Source organism: Pezoporus occidentalis, unplaced genomic scaffold (assembly GCF_034315485.1).
Source record: "Pezoporus occidentalis ecotype Australia unplaced genomic scaffold, CSIRO_AGI_Poc_V1 ctg8, whole genome shotgun sequence".
In the NCBI taxonomy this organism is placed as follows: domain Eukaryota; kingdom Metazoa; phylum Chordata; class Aves; order Psittaciformes; family Psittacidae; genus Pezoporus; species Pezoporus occidentalis.
In genome coordinates, this window is record NW_026916158.1 from 3,644,365 (window position 1) to 3,668,808 (window position 24,444).

Here is a 24,444-nt window from a genome sequence, read left to right on the forward strand (position 1 = left end):
TCAAAGCACAGTGCTGCACCAGCTAGCAAGGAGAAAAATTGACTGCTACTGCTAAACCCAGGACAGAGCCAAAGCTAGAAATTTAGTGTCACTTTTGAAAAACAGTGCTGGTCAGCATCCTTACCTCTGGGTGCCTGCAATGTAGGATTTTGTAGTTCTAGTATCAGTAATCTGGTGGATTGAGGAAACAATTTTACAATGTAAATATTGTTTTCAAGGCTTGCAAAGTAATTAAAAAGTCATACAAATAAACATTGTGGAAGTGTTTTCATGTGCTTTCACAGCCACAATTATTTAGATTTATGTAGGCAAATACCAAGCCATGCTGTGTAAGGAGCTGAATGCTATTGCCATAAATGACGATCTCCCACAAAGCAAGAAATTCCCTTCCCCAACAGTTTCCCTTTCTTGGAGGGAAGAGCCTGCAAAGTCTCAGTTTGACAAGACTTGGGGAGCTCTGAAAGAACCATATAAATAATCTTTAATGTATTTTCTTTAAAAAGCACAACAGACAGCACCCTTCTCCTGCAGTCCCTGTGGGCTGGCTTGGGCTTAGGATCCCCCAGCCCTGTGGTCAGGTGAACCTTGGTGTTGGGTACCGGTGCTTTGTGTCTGGGGTGGGACCACTCTTCGGCAAGCAGGAAATACATGAAGGTAAATACATTCTGCAAAGGTGTGTTTAAACCCCACAGAGCTGTCCAGTCCTTTTGCTGGAATGTAATCCAGTGTGGTGGTAGAATTCTATTACTGCAGATCGATGGTCTTAGACCAAGAGAAGTTACATACAGCCTTGGAGAAGGTTCAAACACCGTATGTTTAAAGATCTTTCACCCTGAGGGATTGTCTATTAGGACTAAAATGAAACACAGTGGCAGAAAGGTGAAGCACATATTATCTCTGTTTTCTGTTCCTGTGTCTTCTTTCTTAAATGAAATTAAAGCATTCAGCTTCCAGAGCCACAGCCTGAAAGCTTTTGTGGGTACTTTATGCACTAGTGTGTTCTCTCTGTACAGTGATAAAATCAATTAAAAAGAAAAAGCTGAACTGAAAAATACAGCTAAAAAAGAGATTATATGTATATAGAGAGGTTGGTGGCGCTCAGCTGTTACCTTTGTACAGAGATAAATGGTTTATCATCATGCCAAAAGCATGAGAAAATGAACAAATCATTCTTTCTGGATATAAATATACTCCAGAGTTTCTAGACAGCTGTGCGTGTGGGCTTTGAGTGTCCTTGCCTCCTCCTGCAACAACAGCAAGGGAATTACAGAAATCTCAGTCGGTTTGGTATGGACATTTTTGGTGTATGCTGTGTTATTTCAGGAAAGTCCTTAGGAATATGGTACAGTGTAACAGTATTTAGTTTATAGGAGGCTTCTCTTTAAACACTTGCTCATATTCAATATCACATTTTATAGAAATGCTTTGACATTTAGTGCCCAAGGGTGACAATCAGTCATGTTTAATTTTTAATTTTACAGAAAGTTTTCCTTAAAACAACCTATATATAAACCTGTACATATACATCTACTTTAATTTTTCCAATGGTTTTTCAGGCTTTGTGCAGATCTTTGAGGATTTGATGTGTATTTTTTTTACTTCCCCCCGCTTTTTTCCCCCCCAGTTGTTGGAATTAAGCCGTTCCATAAACAGCACATTGCCTTCAACTGTTTGTTGTGACCTGGTAAATAGAGGAGAGTGCTTCCCCTCAAGGTCTCAGTCCTCTTTTATGGGCTGGTGCAGAGTCTTATGCTGACCCCCCTTGGAAGGATGCTCATTCCAGGGGGTCTGTGCCAGGTGGGATGGAGCGATCAGCTATTCCTGGGCCCTTCAGGCTGGTTTGCTGATCGTCATGTGTGTTGTACCTGGCTTCCTGAAAAACAGCCACAAAGCAGTTTGATTACTGGGTCTGCTGGAGAATCCTTCCGGTGAACTGTGGCCTGGAGCTCCAGAATGTGCTTCAGTTACTCCTCTCTTTTTGTTTGAGATCCACATAGGTCATATCATACCATAATGCAGTTGTAGCATTGGCTGAAATAGCATGTAGTGAATATATTTACAACGTACAGTAATGTTTTTATACAGAGAAAAACTAGTTGGCATTTTATTTTGAAACCTTGTTTCTGTTTTCTTGCTGGTTCTTATCTGTTCAGTTTCTTTGAGACATTTGCATTCTTGAATAACTTTCTAAAACATGCATTATTTTAATGATCTGAACCTACATGATGTTTATACTATCCTGAAGTGTATTTGATCTTTTGCATTTAGAGATTTCAACCTCACTTGAAGTTTTTAGCTTGAGGTGCAGTTTTTGATACAGCTTTTCTTTGAAGGGGAGGCAGAGGAAAAAATAAATAATGGGATCAAGGCACACATTTGCAGCAGACAGTACAAGAGTAAATTCCTTTGCGTAGAACAGATTTTTTTTTGACTGGCAGTTGAATTGTGAGCTAGTTTGACTTAGAGTATATGGTATTCTGCAGAGGTGATAGGGTACAAAGCAAATGACAAATACAAACATGATACTGAATATATTACGGCTAGTTTTTCTCTTGGTCACATCTGAGTTCCTTCTGAATTTTTTATAAGAGGTATATATTTTTTTTGATATAGAAGTGTAAAAAATGATTAGCAGAAGAAAAACAATCCAGAAAATTACAGTGCATATATAACTTGATGCTTTGTGCCACTGTCTGCCAAGCTCGCTTTTAAGACCTATACATTTTCTGGAATAATTTTCTTTAGTGATTTCATTAGTTAAAATCATATTTGGAAGCGATATAAGCATTAACAATAACCATATGATTATGGAGATCACCTTACTGTAGTTAACTGTGTGAACAAAGGAGGTGAATAAAGGCTTTACAATTTTGTAGTATCTGTCAAAACCAATGAGGCCAAAAAATGTTATCCCAATATACATGTTTGTGTAAAAAACAACAGCAGAGTATCTGCACACAAACATGTTGAGCTGTGGAGGTGCAATTTCTGAATCGGCAAGAATTTTGAAAGGAAACGTCAAGCTCATTAGGAGATCGGCAACAACAATGTTTTTGAGATAAACAATAAAACTCTTTTTGCTAGAAACATAGAGAAAGATCCATGCTGCCACACTGTTCAGTGACAGTCCTACTATGAAAATTAAACAGTAGACCAGGGGAATGACTGTCTTGGTTATTACTGTGCTGTGACTGCAGTTGTTTCCCAAGGAGTTTGTGCTGGTGTTGACCATCTTACAGTATCTTTGTTCCTAGAAGCAGAGAAAGATTATCTCTGTAAGAAAAGTGGTGCTATGCTTTGCATTAATTAGTGTAAGATTTCTACTCTCACTTCAAAATAAACTTGCCATACTCCTCAGAAATGACCACATTTCCACAGGGTATAATTTCCAGTAGGGATGCATAGTTTGTATTTTACAAGTGGTGCCATCTCACTTCTTCCTGATGTTTAAGGGCATACTGCTGTTCTGAACAGAGAATCCAGTTGCTTCTCCCTTTGACTTTAATCCCCTGTCTTCAAGCCCTGTGCTGCCCCTTTCCGCTGTGTGTACGCCTATGCGCTGTGAACTTAGGAGGGGGACTGTGCCCCAGTCGGTCTTTAGAATGAGACTCTAAATATGTCTCATTAACCCTTAAGGACCAGTATGTATTTTTAACAGTGGTTTACCAGGAAGCATGTGAGGAAGCTTTACAGTTTACGGTTTACGACGAAGCATGAATATTCCTCGTACACGTGTGCTGTTTACAGGCATGTATACATGTCTGTGTACAGACATATAAACACTGTTTTGTTCATGATGTGTGGAAGTACGTAGTGTATACCATTATTTTCTAATGTTGACTTCAAAGAAACCTGTATGTGCAGCTAGCACAGTTTGTTTTAAACTTTTAGTGGCGTGACACACAGGTGTGTGCCTGTGTGTTAGCATAGCATACAAGCTACAGCTGTCCTCTCCAGTCATTCAGTTTTAAATTTTAGAGCGTCTCCAAGAAGAAATCACATCTGCTGTCTGATTTTCTTTGGCAGAATGTTTACAGGGGTGGATTATCCTCTCTGGGGAAGACAGAACAGATATAGATATAATGCTGCTGTATTTGGCAATTGGCAATATAGGCAACTGGAAAATAAGTGCTACAGAGCTGGGAAAAAAAAACCCAACCACCTCTTCTTTTAGAAAATAAAGAATTTCCTTATTGTCACAATTCAGAGTCCATAGCTGATGCCTCTGTGCAGCAGATTGGAACCTGAATGTAATCTTGCAATAACTAGAAACAGGAATTTTCTTTTCAATAGGTAAAATTGTTTCTTTTGTTGTACTGTTTTTTGTATCTCTTTTGCAGACACTGTAAAGGCTTCCCATCTTAGGTGCTGTTCTGAAACTTGCATGGATATGTAGAGCAATGGAGCAAGCATTATCTGTGATCACACTCAAGGCCTGCAGTTAATCTCTTCCTGGTAGTTCTCCTACATGAGGACCTGCCATCCCATCTTTATGTCACCAAGGCATTTGGTTTTGTTTGGTTGAGTTTTTAAAGGAAAAATATGGTGAGGAGAGCAGGTGTTATAACTACTACATGAAGGTGCATTAGAATTGGGAGGTAATAATAGGCAAGGCTTGGAGTGATATTGCTAAAACTAGAAATATGTCCCAGAAAAGCACCAATAGCAAGTGGCATTTTTATTTGAGACGGTAACAATGTGTATTTAAAAAATGTTCTCTTCTCAGGGCTGTCTGCTCTGTACATGTTCTCTTCCTCCTGTCAGGCTGTCTAGGCAGGACCCTCTCTCGGCATATGATGTGTTTAGAACTTGTTCCTGCTCTGTAGGCTTTCCTAAAGTGAAGTACCTGGAGGTGGGTCTTTCTACGCTTGGACTTAGTAGCAGATATTAAATGGCTTAGGAGGTTCATGAAGTATTTCTTGTGCTGAGGCATTGTACAACAAAGGGATATTTCAAAAGTGCATGATTAGAGATGTGGACATTAAAACTTTTTAAAGTCTATTGTGTTTATGCAGCATGGAAGACACCCTGGGCATTTGATACCAGCCGATTTATCAACTAACTGTGATTGGGAAGGAGGGTAAAGTCCAAGCTAGACACTAAATCTTTCAATGTCAATGACATGTCCTTACCTCTCTTGGTTTGACTGTTGTGGTGCTCTTTTTTAAGGGTTTAGAGTGCCTTCCATCCTTGGGCATAGGGCTGCTTCTTGTGCTGGAAGACCTATGTGAGAGACAGGGAAATACAGTTGTTTTATAGCATAACACAGGACAGTGCAATTCTGCAGCACTGTGGGGTTTCCATAGTGCCATGCCTGTTTAGACTGTCTGAAGATTTGTACTGCAAGCAGACATCAAAATTGGTTAAGGGTTGAGTCACAGAGCAGTCATGTTCAATCTGACCATGTTCATCCTACTGCGTTCATCACTGAATGGATAAGGTAGAGGCTTTTGTATCCCCCCTGCCATGCATCACATCATTTGTGTTCAGAATCAGTTTTATCTAATCTTTTTGTCACATAGTCACATGATCAGCTCTTCCTGAAAGGCCTTGTCCCTGCTGCTCTGAATAATTCACTGGAAGCAATACTGTCACCTTGCTAGCCTGTTCCCTCCGTCAGTTGTGGGTCCTGGTGTTGATCCTGTAGGAGCCATGACAATGTGGTACCATGATGTCTAACTCCTGTGCTCTGGTAAAAAATCAGCCTAGCAGGGTCGTGACCTGCTGGCTCGTCATCACACAGATGGGTTGCATGTAGCTGGCAGAGGCATGCTTCCACTTCATAGAGGAGCTGTCCTTTCATGCTTGTTCTGGTTGCATTCCTGTTCAAGCTGCCCTTAAACCTCCATAACAAGAACATCTTCTCTCGTGAGAACTTGTAGGGCCTCCACTAGGTGATATGCAGCTATAAATGAGCATAGATACTCACCTTTTGTTCAACGTTGGGGTTTACCTGGAAACTGAGAATACTCCTTATTTGATGTTTGGCAGGGGGTTGGAACTTGATGATCTTAAGGTCCTTTCCAACCATAACTATTCTGTGATTCTATGATTCCATGTTAATCAGTGGGTCGATTTAGAACCTTTTTGTCCAAATGCTATTTGAGGTGATGACTAGCCTTAAGGATTCTTCTTTTGTTTTCTCCATTTCTTGAAACATTGCTGTTGTTTAACTGCTATGTAACTGCTGCTGTTTGTCCGTGTGTGTTGGAGGGCGTATATTAGCACCCAGCAATTTGTGATTTGTATGTGAGAATAGTCTTCCATACCTGAGCATCATTTCATGTTCAAATGCTCAGTCTAGTGTAAGATATATTTATTTTATGTAAGTAATATCAACTATTTGTGCAAACCCAGTGAACTTGATTCACCAAATGAGTAAGATTGATATGGTAAAATATATCAAAGTTTTGAACTTTGTCAGTTTGCAAATCATGTTGTCTTGGCAAGATACACAAAAGAGAAGTTGTATAAGCCATTAAAAATGCTTGGTTCTTCTGTATTCAAACTCTTACGCTATCATTTGTTACCCTTCCAATATCATTAAAGCACTTCTTAACTTCTGTAACTTGGCTGTCAAATTTCTAAGTTCACAGCTGCTTTACTGAACATAAGAATAATATTTACAAGATTCTTTTTTTTTTCTTACCCCCACTGTAAAGAAGGTTCTGTAGAACTGAGTGCTTATTTTAGCTATTTATCAAAGTTAATACACCTGCTTGACGAATAAATATACAATGCAATTACTGGGTCAGGAGTTGTTGACGTCGATCATTGTCCCCAGAAATCTTTTCTGAACCGAAAGCTGGAGTTTATCAGGGAAGATCACACCAAAGGTTGTGTCTGATGTTTGAAGAAATCTAGAGAAAGAGGAAGTGCCCTACACAAACCACAGCAATTGTGAATTGTGTTGAGTTGTGCTGAAAGAATAATTCTTTTTTATTTTATTTTATTTTATTTTATTTTATTTTATTTTATTTTATTTTATTTTATTTTATTTTATTTTATTTTATTTTATTTTTATTTTATTTTATTTATTTTATTTTTTTAGATTTTCTGTCTAATGTGGTTGACATATTGGTAGTGGTCTGAACTTGCAGTCCCGGCAGTGCTGGTGTAATCCAGCTGGAAAGCAGCCCCCAGTTTGGATGCATGTACCTGGCCACCATGGAGCAAGCTGCCTCCCCACTGTCTGGAGCTGAGTAGAGTGTGTGCCCAGACACCAGCTGGAAACCAACAGGGCAGGATGCACTGGGGCTCTTTGGGGCTTGAAAGGATGGGCAGGCTCTCGTGTTCATTAGGAACTGGACCAGCAGAGGGAAATATAAGCAGGGCCTGCAAGCTGTGAGGTGCCAGAGGTGGGATCCTGCATCTCCATTTCAGCATTGCTCCCTGAAGGTGTTCAATGGGCTGCTGGGGGTCAGAGCTGGCAGGGCCAGGTAGGGACTGTCCCAAGGAAAGTCCTCTGCCCCTGGCCGGTTCTCAGCAGTATGTGCTCAGGGCTGTGCCTCCACTAAGGCACTGACCTGGCAGCTGGTGCGGGGATGGTATGGGGCAGAGATGTTCTGGGGTCATGGCTGTAATTGCTGGTCTCTTTTGGAAGGCATTTTTTGCAGTTGACTGTGGAGATTTGTTGGTACGTTTGATCTGCAAGTTTGCCAAGAGACTAAAATTTTGTTATTTTTCTGTTCTTGTTATAACATTTGTCATAAGGCAATGTCTGGATTTTAATACTTTAGAGAATAAAAGTATGCAAAATAGAGTGTACTATTTTAGCCCTTCAAAATGGTGTATTGGGTGGTAATTCTTGTTTGTTATAGATGCATAGAATATAGGATGAATAGTTGAATGACAGAAAAAATAGCATTCCTGTCACAAGAGGTAGTAAGTGAGTAACTGTGAGATAGCACTGTACATGATGGCACTCAGTGCACGTTTCCTCTGGTGTGGCTCAATAAATGTGGCAGTAATTTCTGGAGGGTCTCGGTTACTTGCTGCTGTGCCTTCCAGCCCTTGATTTCCCACGTTTGGTGTGAGAGGACAGAGGGCTGGGTGAGCCATATTTCTACTCAGACTGCTCCTCAGGGTGCTGATGAGAATAGCATCCCCTGCAAGAGTGGTTGAGAAAGGCCGTGTGTCCTGTGAAGGTTGCTAGTTCTGTGCCCCTATGAGTAACAGTGGCTTCTGGCAAGCCTTGGCGACGGTACGGGTATGTCCTGTCTGCAGCTACGGTTAGTAGATGGAAGAACAGAATTTTGAACAACTCTTAACATCTTAACAGTACTTTTGATCCAAAAAGGCAAATTCAGGATATTCTAGCAGGGATGTCGCTGTCAGTGATAGAGGGAGGTATTTTTTTCATGCTGTGCTGTTTTATTTACAAACTCCTAACTTCCTGAATGTGGGGTGGATCAAACCAAAAACTGGACTCGGACATCTTCCAACTCAGAATGCTGTCCTTTACAGCTTTCTTAACATCCTGTGCCGGTCCTGATGGTACTTTTGGGGTTTGTGAACTAACTGCTTTGTGTACTGTGCTTTTTTCCTCCTGTGTGCATCTCATCCCCAAGCCTTACACAGTCACCCCTTCTGCCAGTATCCCCACATAGCATCACTAATGCCTGTGTAGGGACTGCAGCCCCTCGATTGAGTTGGCAGATGGGGACCCTGTGTCATCCGTCAGGGTGGCAGCACCCTGGCCATCACTACATTAATCCACCTGCAGCCCTTTGCTTTGCACTGGGCAGCAGCGTGTCCTAGCCTGGATTGTGTATTCTTCCTCATCTCTTAACTGAAGGGAGCAGCTGACTTGTGCATTTTGGCATAAATTGGCTGTATTATCTAACCTTTGCAATGTTACCTTAACAAAAAAACATGAAATAAAGCTGTAACATCTCTTTGTTGGGGCTGTTATTTGTCCCTGGCTGGCTGTATTCTTTTGGTTGGCTTTGTAATTCTTGGATGGGGGTGTGAAGATTTGAATGTCTTTGTATAACACAGCCAGTAGTCATAAATAACTATGAATTAATGATTGTAACTGTGTTTCTCGTTCCTTATATTTGCAAAAACCACTCCGAAGCTTGTAAATTCAATGCATTACAAGCATTTCCTGCCAGTGACTGGGCTGAGAGGAATCCATCCCATCAACACCTTTCAGAAGTATGCCATATTGTGGTAAAAATCTTGACTTCTTCACAGTTGTGAATGAATTATCATTTTGTTGTATGCAACGCATCCATTTCTAAACCTGCTGCAGATCTGAGTCCTGAGTTTCTGTTCTCCTTGCTCCCATCCTTCCTTCCTCTCCTACCCATCTGCTCAACCTTTAAAAAGAGAAATAAATGTTGCAAGTGGACATTTTCAGGTGACCCAGCAACCAGGAAAATGAACATTTCTGTCCTCAGACCAAAACAGTGCAGGGCACTGCCCTGGCAGGAGGCAGGGACACAGGTGAATTTGGCAAGTAGATGTGACATGGGGTCATGCCAGAGCCCTGTCACCCCACGCCTTTGCTGGGACTTGCTGGAGTGTGGTCTGGCTGCGTCAACAGCCACGCTTTATCGTGTCACCCTCCTGCATGGTGCTTCTGCTGCCTTCACTAGAGACTTACTGCCGTTGACTTGGCAGGTGAACGGGCCACATAAGGTGACACCACATAGTACAACAGTGTTTAGCATTGGCAGCATTTTGTAACAGATTTTCCTGACCAAAGGTATGATCAGTTAGACCATACGTGATGTTTTCTTGGCATGTACGATTAATTTCTGGTATTCTGAAGGACAAAGCAAGTGAGGAGAGCCAACAGGTATCAAGAGCAGCTGTAGATTAGATTGTTTATTTCTTGTTACAGTAGCAGGTTCTTTGGGGGGCTGTGCAAGTTCCTTTGGTTGCAGCATGAGGACACCTCAAGGGCACAATTTTATTTCTGTCTTGTGAAACCCATCAGTAATTGTTTAATTTCTTTTTACTGTCCGGAAGTCCCTATGCTACTTTAGAAATTTGAAATCTAACAGCCTAATTTTCCTGATAAATTAAATTTTTTTTTTTTTTTTTTTGTTCTGGTTTTCAGACAAGGGTCTAAATTATTCTGACCCAACAACCTTTTAGCATTAAAAGATAAGAGTGTGTGATGTATTTGTGCAAACCCTGGTATTAACACTGAAACTTAAGCAATGCTTTGAGCTGTTTGCATGTAGATTTTCAGATCTAACTCAAATATTCTTTTTTTTTTCCTTCTTCCCCACACCCAGATCCTTCCTATCTTCCATTAGTTATAGTATCTTAATTAGGGTGTGGTGGACATAACAGGAAAAGTTAGGACCAGGGTATTAGGAATGATCAGTTCAAAATTTGATATTAAAGAATTAAACAGACTAGCTTTTAGAAGAAGCTGTCATGTCAAATTTGGAATTATTCTATTAGGAGTATATGTTGTGGTTTAACCCCAGCCAGCAACTGAGTCTGATGCGGCCACTCCCTCCCTCCCTCCCTCCCAGTAGAATGGGGGAGAGGATCAGAAGGGTAAAATTGAGAAAACACGGAGGTGAAGGTAAGAACAGTTTAATAAATACAATAAAATAGTAATAAAAAGGAAAATAACAAGAGAGAGAAATAAAACCTAAGGAAAAAAAGTGATACAAATGAAACCAATTCCTCACTGCCTGCTGACCAATGCCTAGCCATTCCCAAGCAGCAGCCCCCAGTCAGCTTTCCCCTCCGTTCACATGCTGAGCATGACACCATGGGGTCTGGAATATCCTTGTAGCCGGTTGTGGTCAGCTTTCCCAGGTCCCTTCCTGGCTTCTCGTGCCCCCCAGCCTCCTCATTGGCAGGGCAGCGTGAGAAGCTGGAAAGCCCTTGACTTGGAGTTAGCACCACTCAGCAACAACTGAAACATCGGTCTTATGAACATCATTCTCATCCTAAATCCAAAACACCAGCACTCTACCAGGTGCTAGGAAGAAAATTAATTCTGTCCCAGCTGAAACCAGGACAGTATGTCAGTAAAGCATTTTAATGAATAGTATTTTTACTGTCCTAAAAATGAGTATTTAAAAGAAGTAAAGTCTGGCTCAAGTGAAGAAATTGTCCCCTTTGATACTCTATTTTAATAGTAACATAGTAATACTATTACTAATAGTAATATTTGATTTTTAATTCTATTTTCTGATGCTTTACACTGTTTTATATAGTTATGTTTCTTCAGCAGTAAATTAAACCAAATGTAGTTGCTTTAGAAAAGTATCTTTTGCCACGATATACAGTACAGAGCAATCCTTACCTTCAGGTCAGCAGCCCTTTGGTGACACAGCTTGACACAGTTCCGTGTGTCAGCTGAACAGGTGTGGGAGTTTGCCTTGGTTTTCTGTATTTATTTGTAGTTACGATTGCTCATTTGTGTTCCAAGTAATCTGTTTGTGGTTTGCATAACGCATGGGTGATTTCCTGTTCACCCTATTTGTACCGTAGTTTAAAAGAATAATTATAGTGCTAGTTACTAAAAAATTAAAGCAAATCTTTGAGAGCGTTGGTAATTTACTAAAAAATTAAAGCAAATCTTTGAGAGCATCGTTAATGTACAGAAGCATGTAATTGAAAGGCAGAGTCTTTCACCTGGAAAGAAGTATAAAATTGCATGTGGGGTCTGTCTTCAGCTATGAAGCAGATTTACAGAATAAGCCCTTTACAAGACCTTGTAATATAAACAACTGTAAAAACTGTGTAAGCTGCAGGCAGTTCTCTTACTCACTGGCTGGAGCGCAGTGTTCTGTCTTTTCTGCATTATCCATTGGCAGCTCCCTTACAGCTGGACGGGCTTTAGCTCTTTAAGCAAATGCCTTGCAATATTATCTTCATTATCTGCCTTGGTAGCGATTGTGGGTCGGAGCGTGCTGTCTGTCTGCAGGCAGAAGTCTGAAGAGCTGGGGAGTTGTGCCTTGCTGCGTGGCCAAATGTGGTTGAGATCTCCAGGGCTGCAGATGGCCAGTGCTATTTTTGTGTACTTAGACGTAGTTCCATGAAATTCAGTGTTGAAATGGTTTCAAGAAGGACACATTTGTGCAGTTGGCAAAGCACTAAGCGATTTTAATTTGGGGGCTGGTGTTTTCTTTTCTTAAACTGTTCCCAGGCCTGGCAGTGACCTTTCTTGTGAAGCTTACTGCCTGGAGAGCAGCGGCCTTTGTTAATGGGAGAGTTGTGCATTGGAGTGCATGGGCTTATGCTGGGGTTGCTCAGGGCATACTCAAAGGCTAAGATGGATTCTTGAGGTCTGGGAGGAATCTTTTGTGTATGTCTTTCTCCTTTTTATTCTTCTTCTTTTATTAATTTTTTTTTTCTTTACCCTTAATCCCTTGTCTGTCTTCCTGCTTTCCTGTTGTTCCCATATATTTACTGGGAGGCTTTCAAATAAAGCACATGGTAATGGAAAAGCTATGAAGGTGAGAAAGTAGTATGTTCTGAGAGAGATCTGAGGTTTGGGGAGATAAACTGAGGTTTATATGTTTGTTTTAAAAAAAGTGAAATATGTAAGTTGTATACGTTAGTGTTGTTAAACATTTAGTACATGACTTGAGCTTAACTTTATAGAGCATACCCAATCCCTCTGTTAAATAAACAATTCCCTTGTGGACTTTCCTTCTGTGAGTGTTTATCACCTTACAAGAAGGGCCCAAAGGCATGGACAGATGAATGTACCTTCTGCTAATGCATTGCTGCTACGTACATCCTTTACTTAGAGCCAGTGTGTGTTCACTGTAGTGAACTGTAGTCCCTTCCTTCCCCCAAATTTCATTGAATATTTCTCTGTGACATAAGGGGGTATCTTCAGATACAAAACTGTCAGTCTTTACTTTATGGTGAGTATTCTCACCCTTCTTTTATTTCTGAGACTCCCAGGTCAAAGCTATAATGGTTAATTATTGCTTTTGGTTTTGTTTGTTTGGATGTTTGTTTCATTGACAGTTTTTATAACTGCCTTGTATTCTGTTTCCACAGCAGTATCTGAGCTGGGAATCAGCATCTGAGCAGGTGCTGTGATGTGAAAGTTTGGTTTCAGTTACTTTCTTGTGTGTCAGAGGCTAGGGCATGCTCTGGTCCCCTCTCAGCTGCCTGACGCTGGGCTCTGTCCTCTTAGGGCAGTCTCCTTGAGCTGTGGCAGCTCCTGTGGGGATCATGACAGTGGGTAACAGCCTGCTTCCCTAGCACTGCTTCTGTGGGCCCTATTGCACTACATCTTCCCCGTGGGCTGGTGGGCTGTAATTTTAGGATTCATGTCCCATGGACTTTGTGTCACACCTCTTACCATCAGGCTTCAGTTTCAAGCAAGTTGAAGGAAATCCATCTGCCCTAAAGAGTCATAGCTCTTTGTGTGCCTCAGGAGAAGAGAGGTCTAACTTTGTAACAGGAAGAAGTGGTGAGTACCTGAGGTTGCGGGTTTTAACCCTCCTCCTGATAGTCAGCCACCCTTAGAGGAGCACTTGCATGTCTCTCTACCCTTTTCTCCATCCTGCACCCATGTCATGAGTGTAACTGTTTCAGCACACCTACCCAGTGTGGCTGGCCCCGCTTCATCCCTTGTGCCAGCTGCTTCCTTATATGTGCACACACATATGCATGCCCAGTGTCCTTGTATGCCTAGACCCCACTCAAATTGCTTCCCCTCTCTTACTGGAAGGCTTGATGAGACCATCCTCCTGCTTTGCTCTGGTGCCCAGCGTGGTAGCACAGGCTGGGAGCAGCTGGGAGGAGCTGTGTTGCTCCGAGCACTTTGCCAGACTTGGGGGGATTCTGCTGGGGATGGTGGGGGGCCATTGCTGTGACATGTTCTCCTACCAGGGGGTTCAGGCAGGGGGCCCTGGAGAAGCCTGCTGCTTTTCCTGTTTGCCATAGGGTATTATTTTAACTGAAGCATGTTTTGGGAAAATATGGTTTCTGTTTCCATTCTCATTCTCATTCCGAATGTGGAAATGGGCTAGAGAGGAGTCATGCCTGTGAGCTGGGAGCGCAGTTTTACACTGTGAGACATGAGTTGGTGGCAGCACAAGCTATTTCTTCTCTACAGCTGGGCTGTGGTCCTGTGCTGGCAGACCCAGGCCTTGTGCAGGGTGGGAGATAGCCCAGGTTCTCGGCTGTGTGATGGGAGCACAGCTCTGCGGGGGAAGCGTGTCCATTCCCAGCCTGTGTTCAGGCAGGTGTCTAGCTCTGCTCCCACTGGGGCACAGTGCCATCATCTCTTTGAGAGTCCACTGCCACAAGACAGGGGGCAGGGGCTGCCTGAGCTATGAAGCCTATTCCCTGGGAAGCTTCGCTGGAGTTTGCTGCTCTGGGAAAAGCCTCCTCGCTCTGCAGCACAGCCAAGGGCAGCCCTGCCCTGCTGGCCTCTCCTCTGGCAGACCTGCTGCAGCTGAGCAAGGATCAGGCAGGACAATGCACAAGGCTTTTCAGGTGCTCTCTGGAAGGCTCGCAGTCAGCCACTTTGTCATCCCTTTCTGTCCATCCTGTTGTCATTTTCTGAGGCAAGGACAAGAGGAATGGGTCAGATAAGGCTTTGGCTGATCACAAGCGCTTTGTTTGTAATTCAGTCTAAAAAAACCCACCCTTTTGTTGCTTCTTTTTTTTTTGTTTGCTTCTTGTTGTTTTTTTGTTTTTTCCTCTCTCCAGAAACAGCAGCAGAAGTCTTGGCCTTTTGGGACCAAGGTCAATTTCCAGAGTGTGTCCCATGACAAACTTTTTCCAATGACTTCCTCATCTAAGCCTAATATTAAAATAAGCAATGTTCTGTTTGCGTCTGGATGAAATCCTTGCAGAAGAGGAAGAAAAGTGCAGTCTGCCAAGACAAGTGTTTTTGGTAGAGAAACACAAAGTAATGGAAAAGAGGAACTTCTTGGCAAAGCAAAATTACCCACCAGCCTCTATCAGATCTCTCCCTCCTGAGGGCAGTTCTCACTTCATGCGCAGCACCACAGAGTGTTGGAGGCCAAGCAAAATGGAAAACTTGAACAGTGAGGAAATAGCTTAAACATTCAAAAGTTGTCCCGTTGTTTGAAGTGATTGAGCAAAAGAACTGAATGACCTTTTTTGCTGATTCATCAGAAAATCAAGACTTGAGCCTGCAGCTAACAGTTTGGATCAGACTACCAGCCTTTGTGTGACAGTCTTTCCTCTGGGCTAATATGGCAGACTTGTCACTGAAAGACTGGGCTCTGGTAGAGTAAAATGCCACACAATAAAACTTAAGATTCTTGTTTGAAGACAGCAACTCAAAGGAAACTGGCAGTGGAGTGCAGAGCACAGCTCAGGCTGGTAGCCAGCTTCCTCAGGTGCTGTTCAGCTTTAATTATCAGTGCAGAATGGGGAGCTTTTTTGACTTCTCCACAGCCTCCCTGCCTGACCATTCTCCAAGGGCACCAGTACACAGGTTACAGTAGCACAAGGAGGGTTTTTACCCTGTCTCTGCTTGAAAAGAAGCTGAGGAGGTGGTTACAAAGCAGATGGAAGACAACATCAGGATTTTCAAGGGAGGCTGCGAATCTGTTATGGCAACAGGCCTGTTGCAAAGCGTCAAAGGTGTTGTGCTGCAGCAGTCCCTGCTGCTGTGTTTATGCTGTTTTTGTTGTGTAGGCAGATGGGGAGGAAGTTGTATTTTATTTCTACCCCCCCCCATTTTTTTTGTTTTCCAGTTTCCCCAAACCACCCATGTCTTGAGGTGAATGTGCACCGTGCTGGACCTGAAGATAATGATGTGGTATGGAAGTGGGACTTCTGCTGGAAGAATTGCTTGGTTTTCTGGAGATGGATCTTACACTTAAAACATCCAGGGCTCATTAATGTTACTTGTACATGCATGAGAACAGAAGTCTTTTCTGCCACATCTATGTAACCAGTGTTAACACACTGTTAAAGCGTGTCAGGTTTACTGCAGATGTGCTCAGGTCATGCCAGGAGATGCAGATACATGGAACTCTGCCATGACTCTGGGTACAGAAAGCATGAGCTACAAGTAGCTCTTCTTTACAAGGCAGAGCAGTTTATCTTCTGTTTTTTTCTGAAGTATAATGTTCCTTCCTGGGCTGGTTAACTGATTACAGTCCAGTCATAAGCCTCCATCCCTGAATGATTTAACAATTTGATATATTTAGATCTCTAAAATAGACTTCTCACACAGTATCACAGTATCACAGTATGCTGGAGATTGGAAGGGACCTCAAAAGATCATCTAGTCCAATCCCCCTGCCAGAGCAGGAACACCTAGATAACGTTACACAGGAATGTGTCCAGGCGGGCTTTGAATGTCTCCAGGGAAGGAGACTCCACAACCTCCCTGGGCAGCCTTTTCCAGTGTTCCGTCACCCTCACTGAGAAGAAGTTCCTTCTCAAGTTTAAGTGGAACCTCTTGTGTTCCAGTTTGCACCCATTACCCCTTGTCCTATCATTGTTTGCCACTGAGTAGAGCCTGGCTCCATCCTCGTGACACTCCCCCTTTATATATTTATAGACACTTATAAGGTCACCCCTCAGTCTCCTCTTCTCTAAACTATAGAGACCCAGCTCCCTCAGTCTTTCCTCATAAGGGAGATGCTCCACTCCCTTAATCATCTTGGTTGCCCTGCGCTGGACTCTCTCCAGCAGCTCCCTGTCCTTCTTGAACTGAGGGGCCCAGACCTGGACACAATATTCCAGATGGGGTCTCACCAGGGCAGAGTAGAGGGGAAGGAGGACCTCTCTCGACCTACTAACCACCCCCCTTCTAATACATCCCAGGATGCCATTGGCCTTCTTAGCCACAAGGGCACAGTGTTGGCTCATGGTCATCCTGTCGTCCACTAGGACCCCCAGGTCCCTCTCCCCTACACTGCTCTCTAACAGGTCGTTTCCCAACCTATACTGGAACCTGGGGTTGTTCCTGCCCAGATGCAGGACTCTACACTTTCCCTTGTTATATTTCATCAAGTTATTCCCTGCCCAACTCTCCAGCCTGTCCAGGTCTCGCTGGATGGCAGCACAGCCTTCTGGCGTGTCAGCCACTCCTCCCAGCTTAGTGTCATCAGCAAACTTGCTGATAGTACACTCAATTCCCTCATCTAAATCGTTGATGAATATATTAAATAATACCGGTCCCAGTACTGACCCTTGAGGCACTCCACTAGTTACAGGCCTCCAACTAGACTCTGCCCCATAGACTACAATTCTCTGGCTTCTCTCCTTCAGCCAGTTCGCAGTCCACCTCACTACCTGGTCATCCAGTCCACACTTCCTCAATTTAGCTGTGAGGATGCTGTGGGAGACTGTGTCAAAGGCTTTGCTGAAGTCAAGGTAGACCACATCCACCGCTCTGCCATCATCCATCCACCGTGTTATTTCCTCATAAAAGGCTAAGAGATTGGTCAAACATGATTTCCCCCTGGTGAAGCCATGTTGACTGCCCCTCATAACCCTCTTATCCTTGATATGCTTTAAGATGGCACCAAGGACAAGGTGTTCCATCACTTTCCCAGGGATGGAGGTGAGGCTGACCGGTCTATAGTTACCCGGGTCCTCCTTCTTGCCCTTTTTGAAGACTGGAGTGACATTCGCCTTCCTCCAGTCCTCAGGCACCTCTCCTGTTTCCCAAGACTTTGTAAAGATGATGGAGAGTGGTCTAGCAATGACTTCCGCCAGTTCCCTCAGCACCCGCGGGTGCATCCCATCTGGACCCATGGATTTATGGACGTCCAAATTGCTCAACTGATCTCTAACCCATTCCTCATCGACTAAGGCAAACCGCTCCGTCGACCTGACTTCATCTAAGGTCTCAGGGGTACAGGGCTCTTCAGGACTGCCGGCAGCAGAGTAGACAGAGACAAAGAAGGCATTCAGTAACTCTGCCATCTCTGCATCTTCTGTCACCAGGGCACCCATCCCGTTCATCAGTGGGCCTACATTGCCTCTGGTGTTAGTTTTGTCTGCCATGTACTTGAAAAAGCTCTTTTTGCTGTCCTTGACCCTTCTTGCCAGGTTTAATTCTAAGGAAGCCTTAGTCCTCCTAGCTGCCTTCCTACATCCCCTAGCAGCAGCCTTATATTCCTCCCAAGTGGCCAGCCCCTCCTTCCATGACCTGTAAACTCTCCTCTTCCACTTGAGCATACCCAGCAATTCCCTATTTAGCCACACAGGTCTCTTGGCCCTCTTCCTTGACTTCCTACGTGTCGGGATGCTCCGATCTTGAGCACGGAAAAAGCAGTCCTTAGTCTCCTAGCTAAATAAAGTGGATGTGAGCACAGGCAAGTGGTCAGGAGTGCTTATGCTTACCTAACAGTACTCCTGCCTCAGGGAAGGCAGGAATCAGACTGACCATTCCATCCCACCACAGGTGAGCTCCCTGGTTCTGCAGAGCAGGAACTACCCTTTCCTCTGCAAGGTCCCATCTTGGGAGCGGTTTTCTGTGCAGTCTCACCGCTCTGGTTAGAGGGAGAAATCCATCGTGCTTATGTTTTCATTCAAATATGAGAGATTAGCTTGGATGTCTCTGGGATGCCACTGGGGAATGACCACTCCTCAAGGTAATAACTGTTAGGAACCAGGCATGTTTGAGTTCTCTACATAGTTGTGTGTTGTCTTTCCTTTGTCGGGCATGTGTTGTACTCTTCCAAGAAACGTATTTCTTTATGGACAAACCACTTGATTTTATGTATGGTAGCCTGTTAGTCTCTGGCACTGTAGCAGGTAGAAGTGTAGTTACATGTGAAATCCCTGCAGCTGTATCAAGACCAGGCTCTGGGAACTGTTTGAAAGATTTGCCACGTGCTAAAGCAGTAAGTCTTACACAACTGTCATCTCTGGTTATGCATGTTATCATCAGTCACAAGGTGTTCATTTGTCAGTGATACAGGACTTATGTTTTAGAGACTTCTGGCTCTGATCGAAAGCACGTGGCCAGGTGTGACCATAGTACACACTGACGCTGGAGCAGGTAGAGCTGAAGCAGAGAGCTGGAGTTGATCTCCAGTATGAGGCAAGTTGTAGGACAGTTTTGATTGCATGCTTGGGTTTTCATTGCATGGTTATTGTTTCCTGTGTGAAAGGCTCAATTTGAATTGAGAATCTGACTTGAAAAATTCCAGCTTGCTTAAAGAGGATTCACAGCGCTTTCTAAATGCTTGGTTCCATTCCTTGGGTCTCATACCTGGTCATGGGTTGTTCTTGTGTAGCCTAGAAACGGGGCTTTGATGTTTTAAGTAGATATATAATTTTGAATTGTAGTTGTGTGGATAGCCTTTCCTATCCCTCCCCCTGCTGCTGCCCTAAATCCCTGCCACCCAGAAGAAAAAACGGAGAATGCTTTGAAATGGAAAGGGAAGCATCTTGTTCTTGTCAGCCTTGATAATGTTAAGAGAAAGCTGTCTGGTGTAATATGCATTTGGCAGGGCTGGCTGTTGCTTCTCAGCTGAGTGTAATGATACAATGAACAACACACGCATTGCAAGTTATTGCTGCCTGTTGTTTTGCAATGTTGTATAATGGAGTTCTGGAAGGGAGCACTTCTGGGGCTGATACTGGGTGAGTGAATGTTTAACAAACTGTGGTTTTGTACTGACTTTGTTTCTCTGAAGAAAAACAATTCCAGTACCATGTTTATGACTACTGTAGACTATTACATGAATCATTTATACTGAGTAACTCAGAATAACACTGTAAGCAGGTTGACACTGCAATTGATTTCCACCGATTGCATTAATGGGGGTCCGGTTTGCTTTCGGAAGGCTGACTGGCTTCCTAGCAACATAGTGAAGAGCCCAGTACTCCAGTGAACATTGCATGCGTGTTCTTTGTGTGGGCAGGCATCATGTTAATCCTTAGTCACTGTTCCTGGTCCCATGACTTTTCAGAACAATACCCACTGAAATTTCATGAGGTATTTTTAGAACAATTTTTATTTGGCTCCACTTACATAACGTAATTGCATCCCCAGAGTGAGAGTATGGGAAGGTTGTTAAACGCAGCCAGCCTTTGAATGAAATCTTGCCTTCGTTCTTTCTAGAGGGGAAGTTTCTTTAGGTTGAAGTCAAAAGTTGCCATTTCATTTTTTGCAAAGCCAAGGCTGATTTTCTGTGCTTTGTAAAATATTTCTGATGATTTGAACCCACAATATTTAAAAATAAATGTAGATGGGCAGTGTGACCCTGCTGCTCTGGCCTGCAGTTTAATGCTGTAACTCACTGACTTTGCTGCCCAGCAGGTATAAATATAAGCATGTTTAGCTTTAATAGTGAGAAAAGAACACAATTTTGTATGTGTTTGATTTTTTTTTGAGGTAAAGGAAGCAAAGCTCAACCCTCAAAATGCACCTTTTCATGTTAACTGTTCAAAGCTGCCCAGTGGCTTTTGAGAGCCATCCTTTCTTCAGTCCGGTTAGTGACATTTCCTTTCTCCCTCTCACTTTGCTTTCACCTGTTGTGTTATTTTTCCGTTTTGTTTATTATTTGGGGCTTCTGGTCACTATCACTGTACTTGAAATACAATACAAACTAAACAAAACACTTTATGTGTTGTGAAGTTTGTTACTTAATTTGAGCAGACTGTTTCCACTGATTGGTTATAGCAGACTATTGCCAGTGGAGTTTATCAAAAGGCTACATGTGAGAGTAATTTTACATAGCTGTAAACCAGATATACATGTTTAATATGCTCACATGCTCTTTTTGTCCAAAACCTAGTTTTTTTATTATTTAAAACTCGATCATATTTTGATAGAAACATAAAATTTCTGAACTAACTCAAACCAATTTACTAGTTACTGCAAAAATACGTTTTTATGGTGGTAAAGAGTCATTGATTAGGAAGAAAATAATAGGAAGGCAGACAGAGTGGTGCCCACTCCAGTGGTAAAGCACTCACTAGTTATAGGCATCCAGATACAAGGCTGAGTTAAGATGATGCTTTCCCGTTTAGCTGACCCTAGGGAAAGGATGTACCTGCTGCTTCTGTTCTGTGGATCGAGCTGGAGGGCTGTGCCAGGAGTCGTCCTTGGCCTTACTCCCATGCAGAGAAACTGCAGGGGGCTCTGGCTGGAGCAGTTTTTGAGCAAAAGCAGAACATCACTTGCTAGGGGACCAGAAGTGAAGTGCCACTGGTCTTCCTCTCTGAAGATCATGAGTAGCCAGTGTATATTGGAAAAGCAAGTCAATTCTAGGAAGGCAAAAGTCATCTTGAACACCAGTTGAGGTGCTAAAATATGTGTATGATGTGGTTTCTCCCTGAAAAGTTGTTCAGGTTTCATGATGCAGCAGAGAGTTCAAGCTTCTTAGCCATTAGTGTGAAATTATTTAAAAAATTGTAATATGCTGAAAAGCAACAGAACCCAGGGGAGAGCAACTTTGGGGATAACTTTTTCATACTTTATATTTTGAAATTACATCAAATGGCCAAATGGCATGGCTTTACTTTTTGTTTGAAATGTCATTCTTAGTTCTATTTTAACAATTCAAATTAAATTTTAACCAAGTGCATTAGCCAAAGTGCTGCCTTTAGTAAAAGATTGAAGTGTGCAGCTCTCCATGAAGTCTTCGTGAAGTCCAAAAGAAGGAGAAATGCAGTGTTTTCAAGTGTAAGCTGCCATTCTGTGATGGGTTAAATGTTGCAGCACAGATAATTTTTTGCGTGCTTCAGAGAGAAGTAAGCAGTTTTCAAGGGCAGAGGATTAAGAGCCTGAAGGGTGGGTAGGATGTCCCAGCTTTGTGTACAGTTTCGCCCCATTGGAATGACTGTAGACAGCAGGACAAGCTAAAGGGTTGCTTTGTTATGCAAACACGGATATTTTTCCAAAATGCCAGCCAAATCTGATATTTAGGGATCTAAAGATTCAGCTGCTATTCCCAAAGGGTTAGAAAGCAAGCAGTGAGTGTGATTGCCGAAGACCCCTGCTGTATATGGCATACTTCTGGTGATTCAGACTAATAACATATTTTACCTTTAGCTATACAAGTTGTCATCTTCTCCCCAAATCCAAAATTCCTCTGCTGGTCTAATTGTCATTTTATGAAGAAAATAAATTTAACTTTTTTTCTGAGCTCAGTGCCTATGAAAGGAAGCCCTTTTTATGGTCCTGCTGATGGACTTCTGTGTCAGAAATGGAGAATATGTATTCAGAGACAGGAGAAAACTGGCGATGTATCAGAGCATGGCTGGTGACTGAAAGAGCTGATGGTGACAATTTGGTTCTTCATATGTCTGAGGACAGAAGTGCAAGTTGGGGTGGAAGCTCTGAAGCCTTTGTGAACAGGAATGGGAACTACAGGTAGAGACTTGTTTTTTTATTAAATGAAGGATCTTACCCCACCAAACCATTGCCATAGATAAGCAATATCTGTCACTACTGGTCTTACAGATCTGTGCCCCATTCTCAAAACCTTCTAATGAAGTAGTCAGTGCTTCCAACCCCACTAAATGTGAAAACACATAGATTGTATTGTATCTGTAGCCAAGCTCTAAGCTGGAAAAAGCAGGATGAACAAGATAAATATCTTTCTAGACTAATCCTACTAGAAGTCATGCTAATTACAAAAGTATTGCAGAACTGCTGGATTTTGGTTTTTACCCTGTCGAAGGTGCTGGCGAATACTTCCTGCCTGGTTTTGTTTTGCTGATGAGTAAATGCCTGTGGATCGTTGTTGAACAGCCTTCTGAGGCCTTACAAGGATCTGTCTGAAACTGAGTCATTGGGTCTCTGACTGCATTGTGATGGCAGCGCTGTTTCTCACAACACAACTGTTTTGTCTTGAGGGTAGCACAGGGTCCAGTCGGGATAGCTGAGGTATGGGGCTGACGCACACTTGAATAAGCCCAGTCGCAGTTGCACTAGTTACGCAATTACGATTGCTTAATTCAAGAGATTCTGGTCTGCATCAATACAGAGACACATTTTTAGAACTTTTGGGGTTTTGGTTTCCTTTTTTAAGATCCTTAGGAAGCAGCACTGGTGCAAAGCTACAGTAAAGGTTATTGCTAGAGGAATCTCAAAAGTAAAGAGCATAATATACACAGTGGCAAAAATCTTGCACAGGTAGTGGTCTGGAGCTGTCTGTAAGTACATGTTCAAATAACATTTCTTCCACAATAACCTGATGGCACAGAGAGTTCTGGCTGGGCTGCTTAATTACAAAGTAGTGCAGGGCTTCCTCAATGAAGAAAAATTGCAAGTGTGGATGAGCTGTGTGCTCTTTGCAGGCTTGAGTCTGATTGGCTGCTATGCCACTGCCTAGAAAACCATGTTTTACATATTGCACCATATGAAAAATGGGAGTCTCAGACTGCACAGCCAGAATTTCTGTACACTTCTGTCCTGATGTGGTTCTCTGAAATGACAATGGTAGGTCAGGGCTGGAGACTTCCTATGCACTTCCTTGTATCTTTTTCTTTCAAGAAGGACCAAAATGCTGTATCAAATCCAGACAAATATAGTTATTGGTATTTGAAGACTAGGATATTATTTTATAATTAATTTTTAGCCTGGGAAAATATTTCACAAACAGCATCTTCAAAGGACTATTGTATATGTAAGTGAGTGTACAAACCAGTGATAAAGGATTATCACAGATACATCCTGTCAAGATAAAGTAAACTTATTTTGGGGGTGATTTTACAGTGCTGCGTGCATCCAAGTCATCAGGCTTCAGAGCAGGGGCTCATCTGGCTGGCCTGTGTGCTGGGAGCGCACAGCTGCGTCTTTCTTTCCCAGAGTGGGGTTTCGTGTGGATGCCTCGCTGTTCCCTTGTGTGACTGTGTTTTCCAGAAACTACTGGCTGATTTATCTACTTGGTCCCCTGGAAGGGGTATCTTTAGGCCATTCTTTGAAGGGCATTGCCCCGGTGCACTTGCTTTGAGTAATGGATTTTTATTTTTCTTTTTTGGTATAAAATTCTTAATAGGAAACAGCAGTACTTTCTCCTAGGAGGAAATCTGATGTAAATGTAGCCTTTAGTTAAAAAATAAATGGATAGTGAGAAAGCATAGTATGTGTGCGTCCACATCCTGTAGGGAGAGTGTGTAACATGCTAGAAGATGTGTAGGTGGCGAATCCTGTGCACCTCTCCGTTGTGTCCCGGCTTAGGGACAGACAGTGGGGTTTCCATGGAAGTGACTCCTTGGGCTTTGCTGGAGTTGAGTAGGAAGCTCACCATCCACCTGGAAGAAGGTTATGATTCTGAGAGGGGTTTGAGCTCTCTTGCTCTGCACATCTATAATGAATCCTATAGCATGTGCCATATGTAGAAATGAGAGACTTTTTACAAAGGCAAGAAGTGACAGGACAAGGAGGAATGGCTTTAAACTGGAAGAGAGGAGATTTAGATTAGATATTAGGAAAAAAATCTTCACTGTGAGAATGGTGAGACACTGGCACAGGTTACCCAGAGAAGCTGTGGCTTCCCCATCCCTGGCAGTGCTCAAAGCCAGGTTGGATGGAACTTTGAG

The 24,444-nt window shown here is 42.8% G+C and overlaps 2 protein-coding genes across 18 annotated transcripts in view; one reads left to right on the top strand and one right to left on the bottom strand.

The window, feature by feature from the left end:
* Positions 1-24,444, top strand: part of MED12L (mediator complex subunit 12L) — a 152,681-nt gene that overhangs the window by 47,633 nt on the left and 80,604 nt on the right. The gene's annotated exons all lie outside the window — the stretch shown is intronic.
* Positions 1,675-11,533, bottom strand: P2RY14 (purinergic receptor P2Y14). The gene is made up of 3 exons (XM_062603030.1): positions 11,282-11,533; positions 5,133-5,223; positions 1,675-3,250 (listed from the first exon to the last, which is right to left on the bottom strand). The coding sequence occupies exons 2-3, from the start codon at positions 5,196-5,198 to the stop codon at positions 2,219-2,221; spliced, it is 1,098 nt and encodes a 365-aa protein (XP_062459014.1). The 5' UTR covers positions 5,199-5,223; positions 11,282-11,533; the 3' UTR covers positions 1,675-2,218.

Excerpts from the sequence above, each read along its gene's own strand:
- P2RY14 (XM_062603030.1), bottom strand. The coding sequence starts at position 5,198 with ATGCCCAAGGATGGAAGGCACTCTAAACCCTTAAAAAAGAGCACCACA. Across the intron at positions 3,251-5,132 it reads CAACAGTCAAACCAAGAGAG|GAACAAAGATACTGTAAGAT; the intron begins GTAAGGACATGT and ends CTCTGCTTCTAG.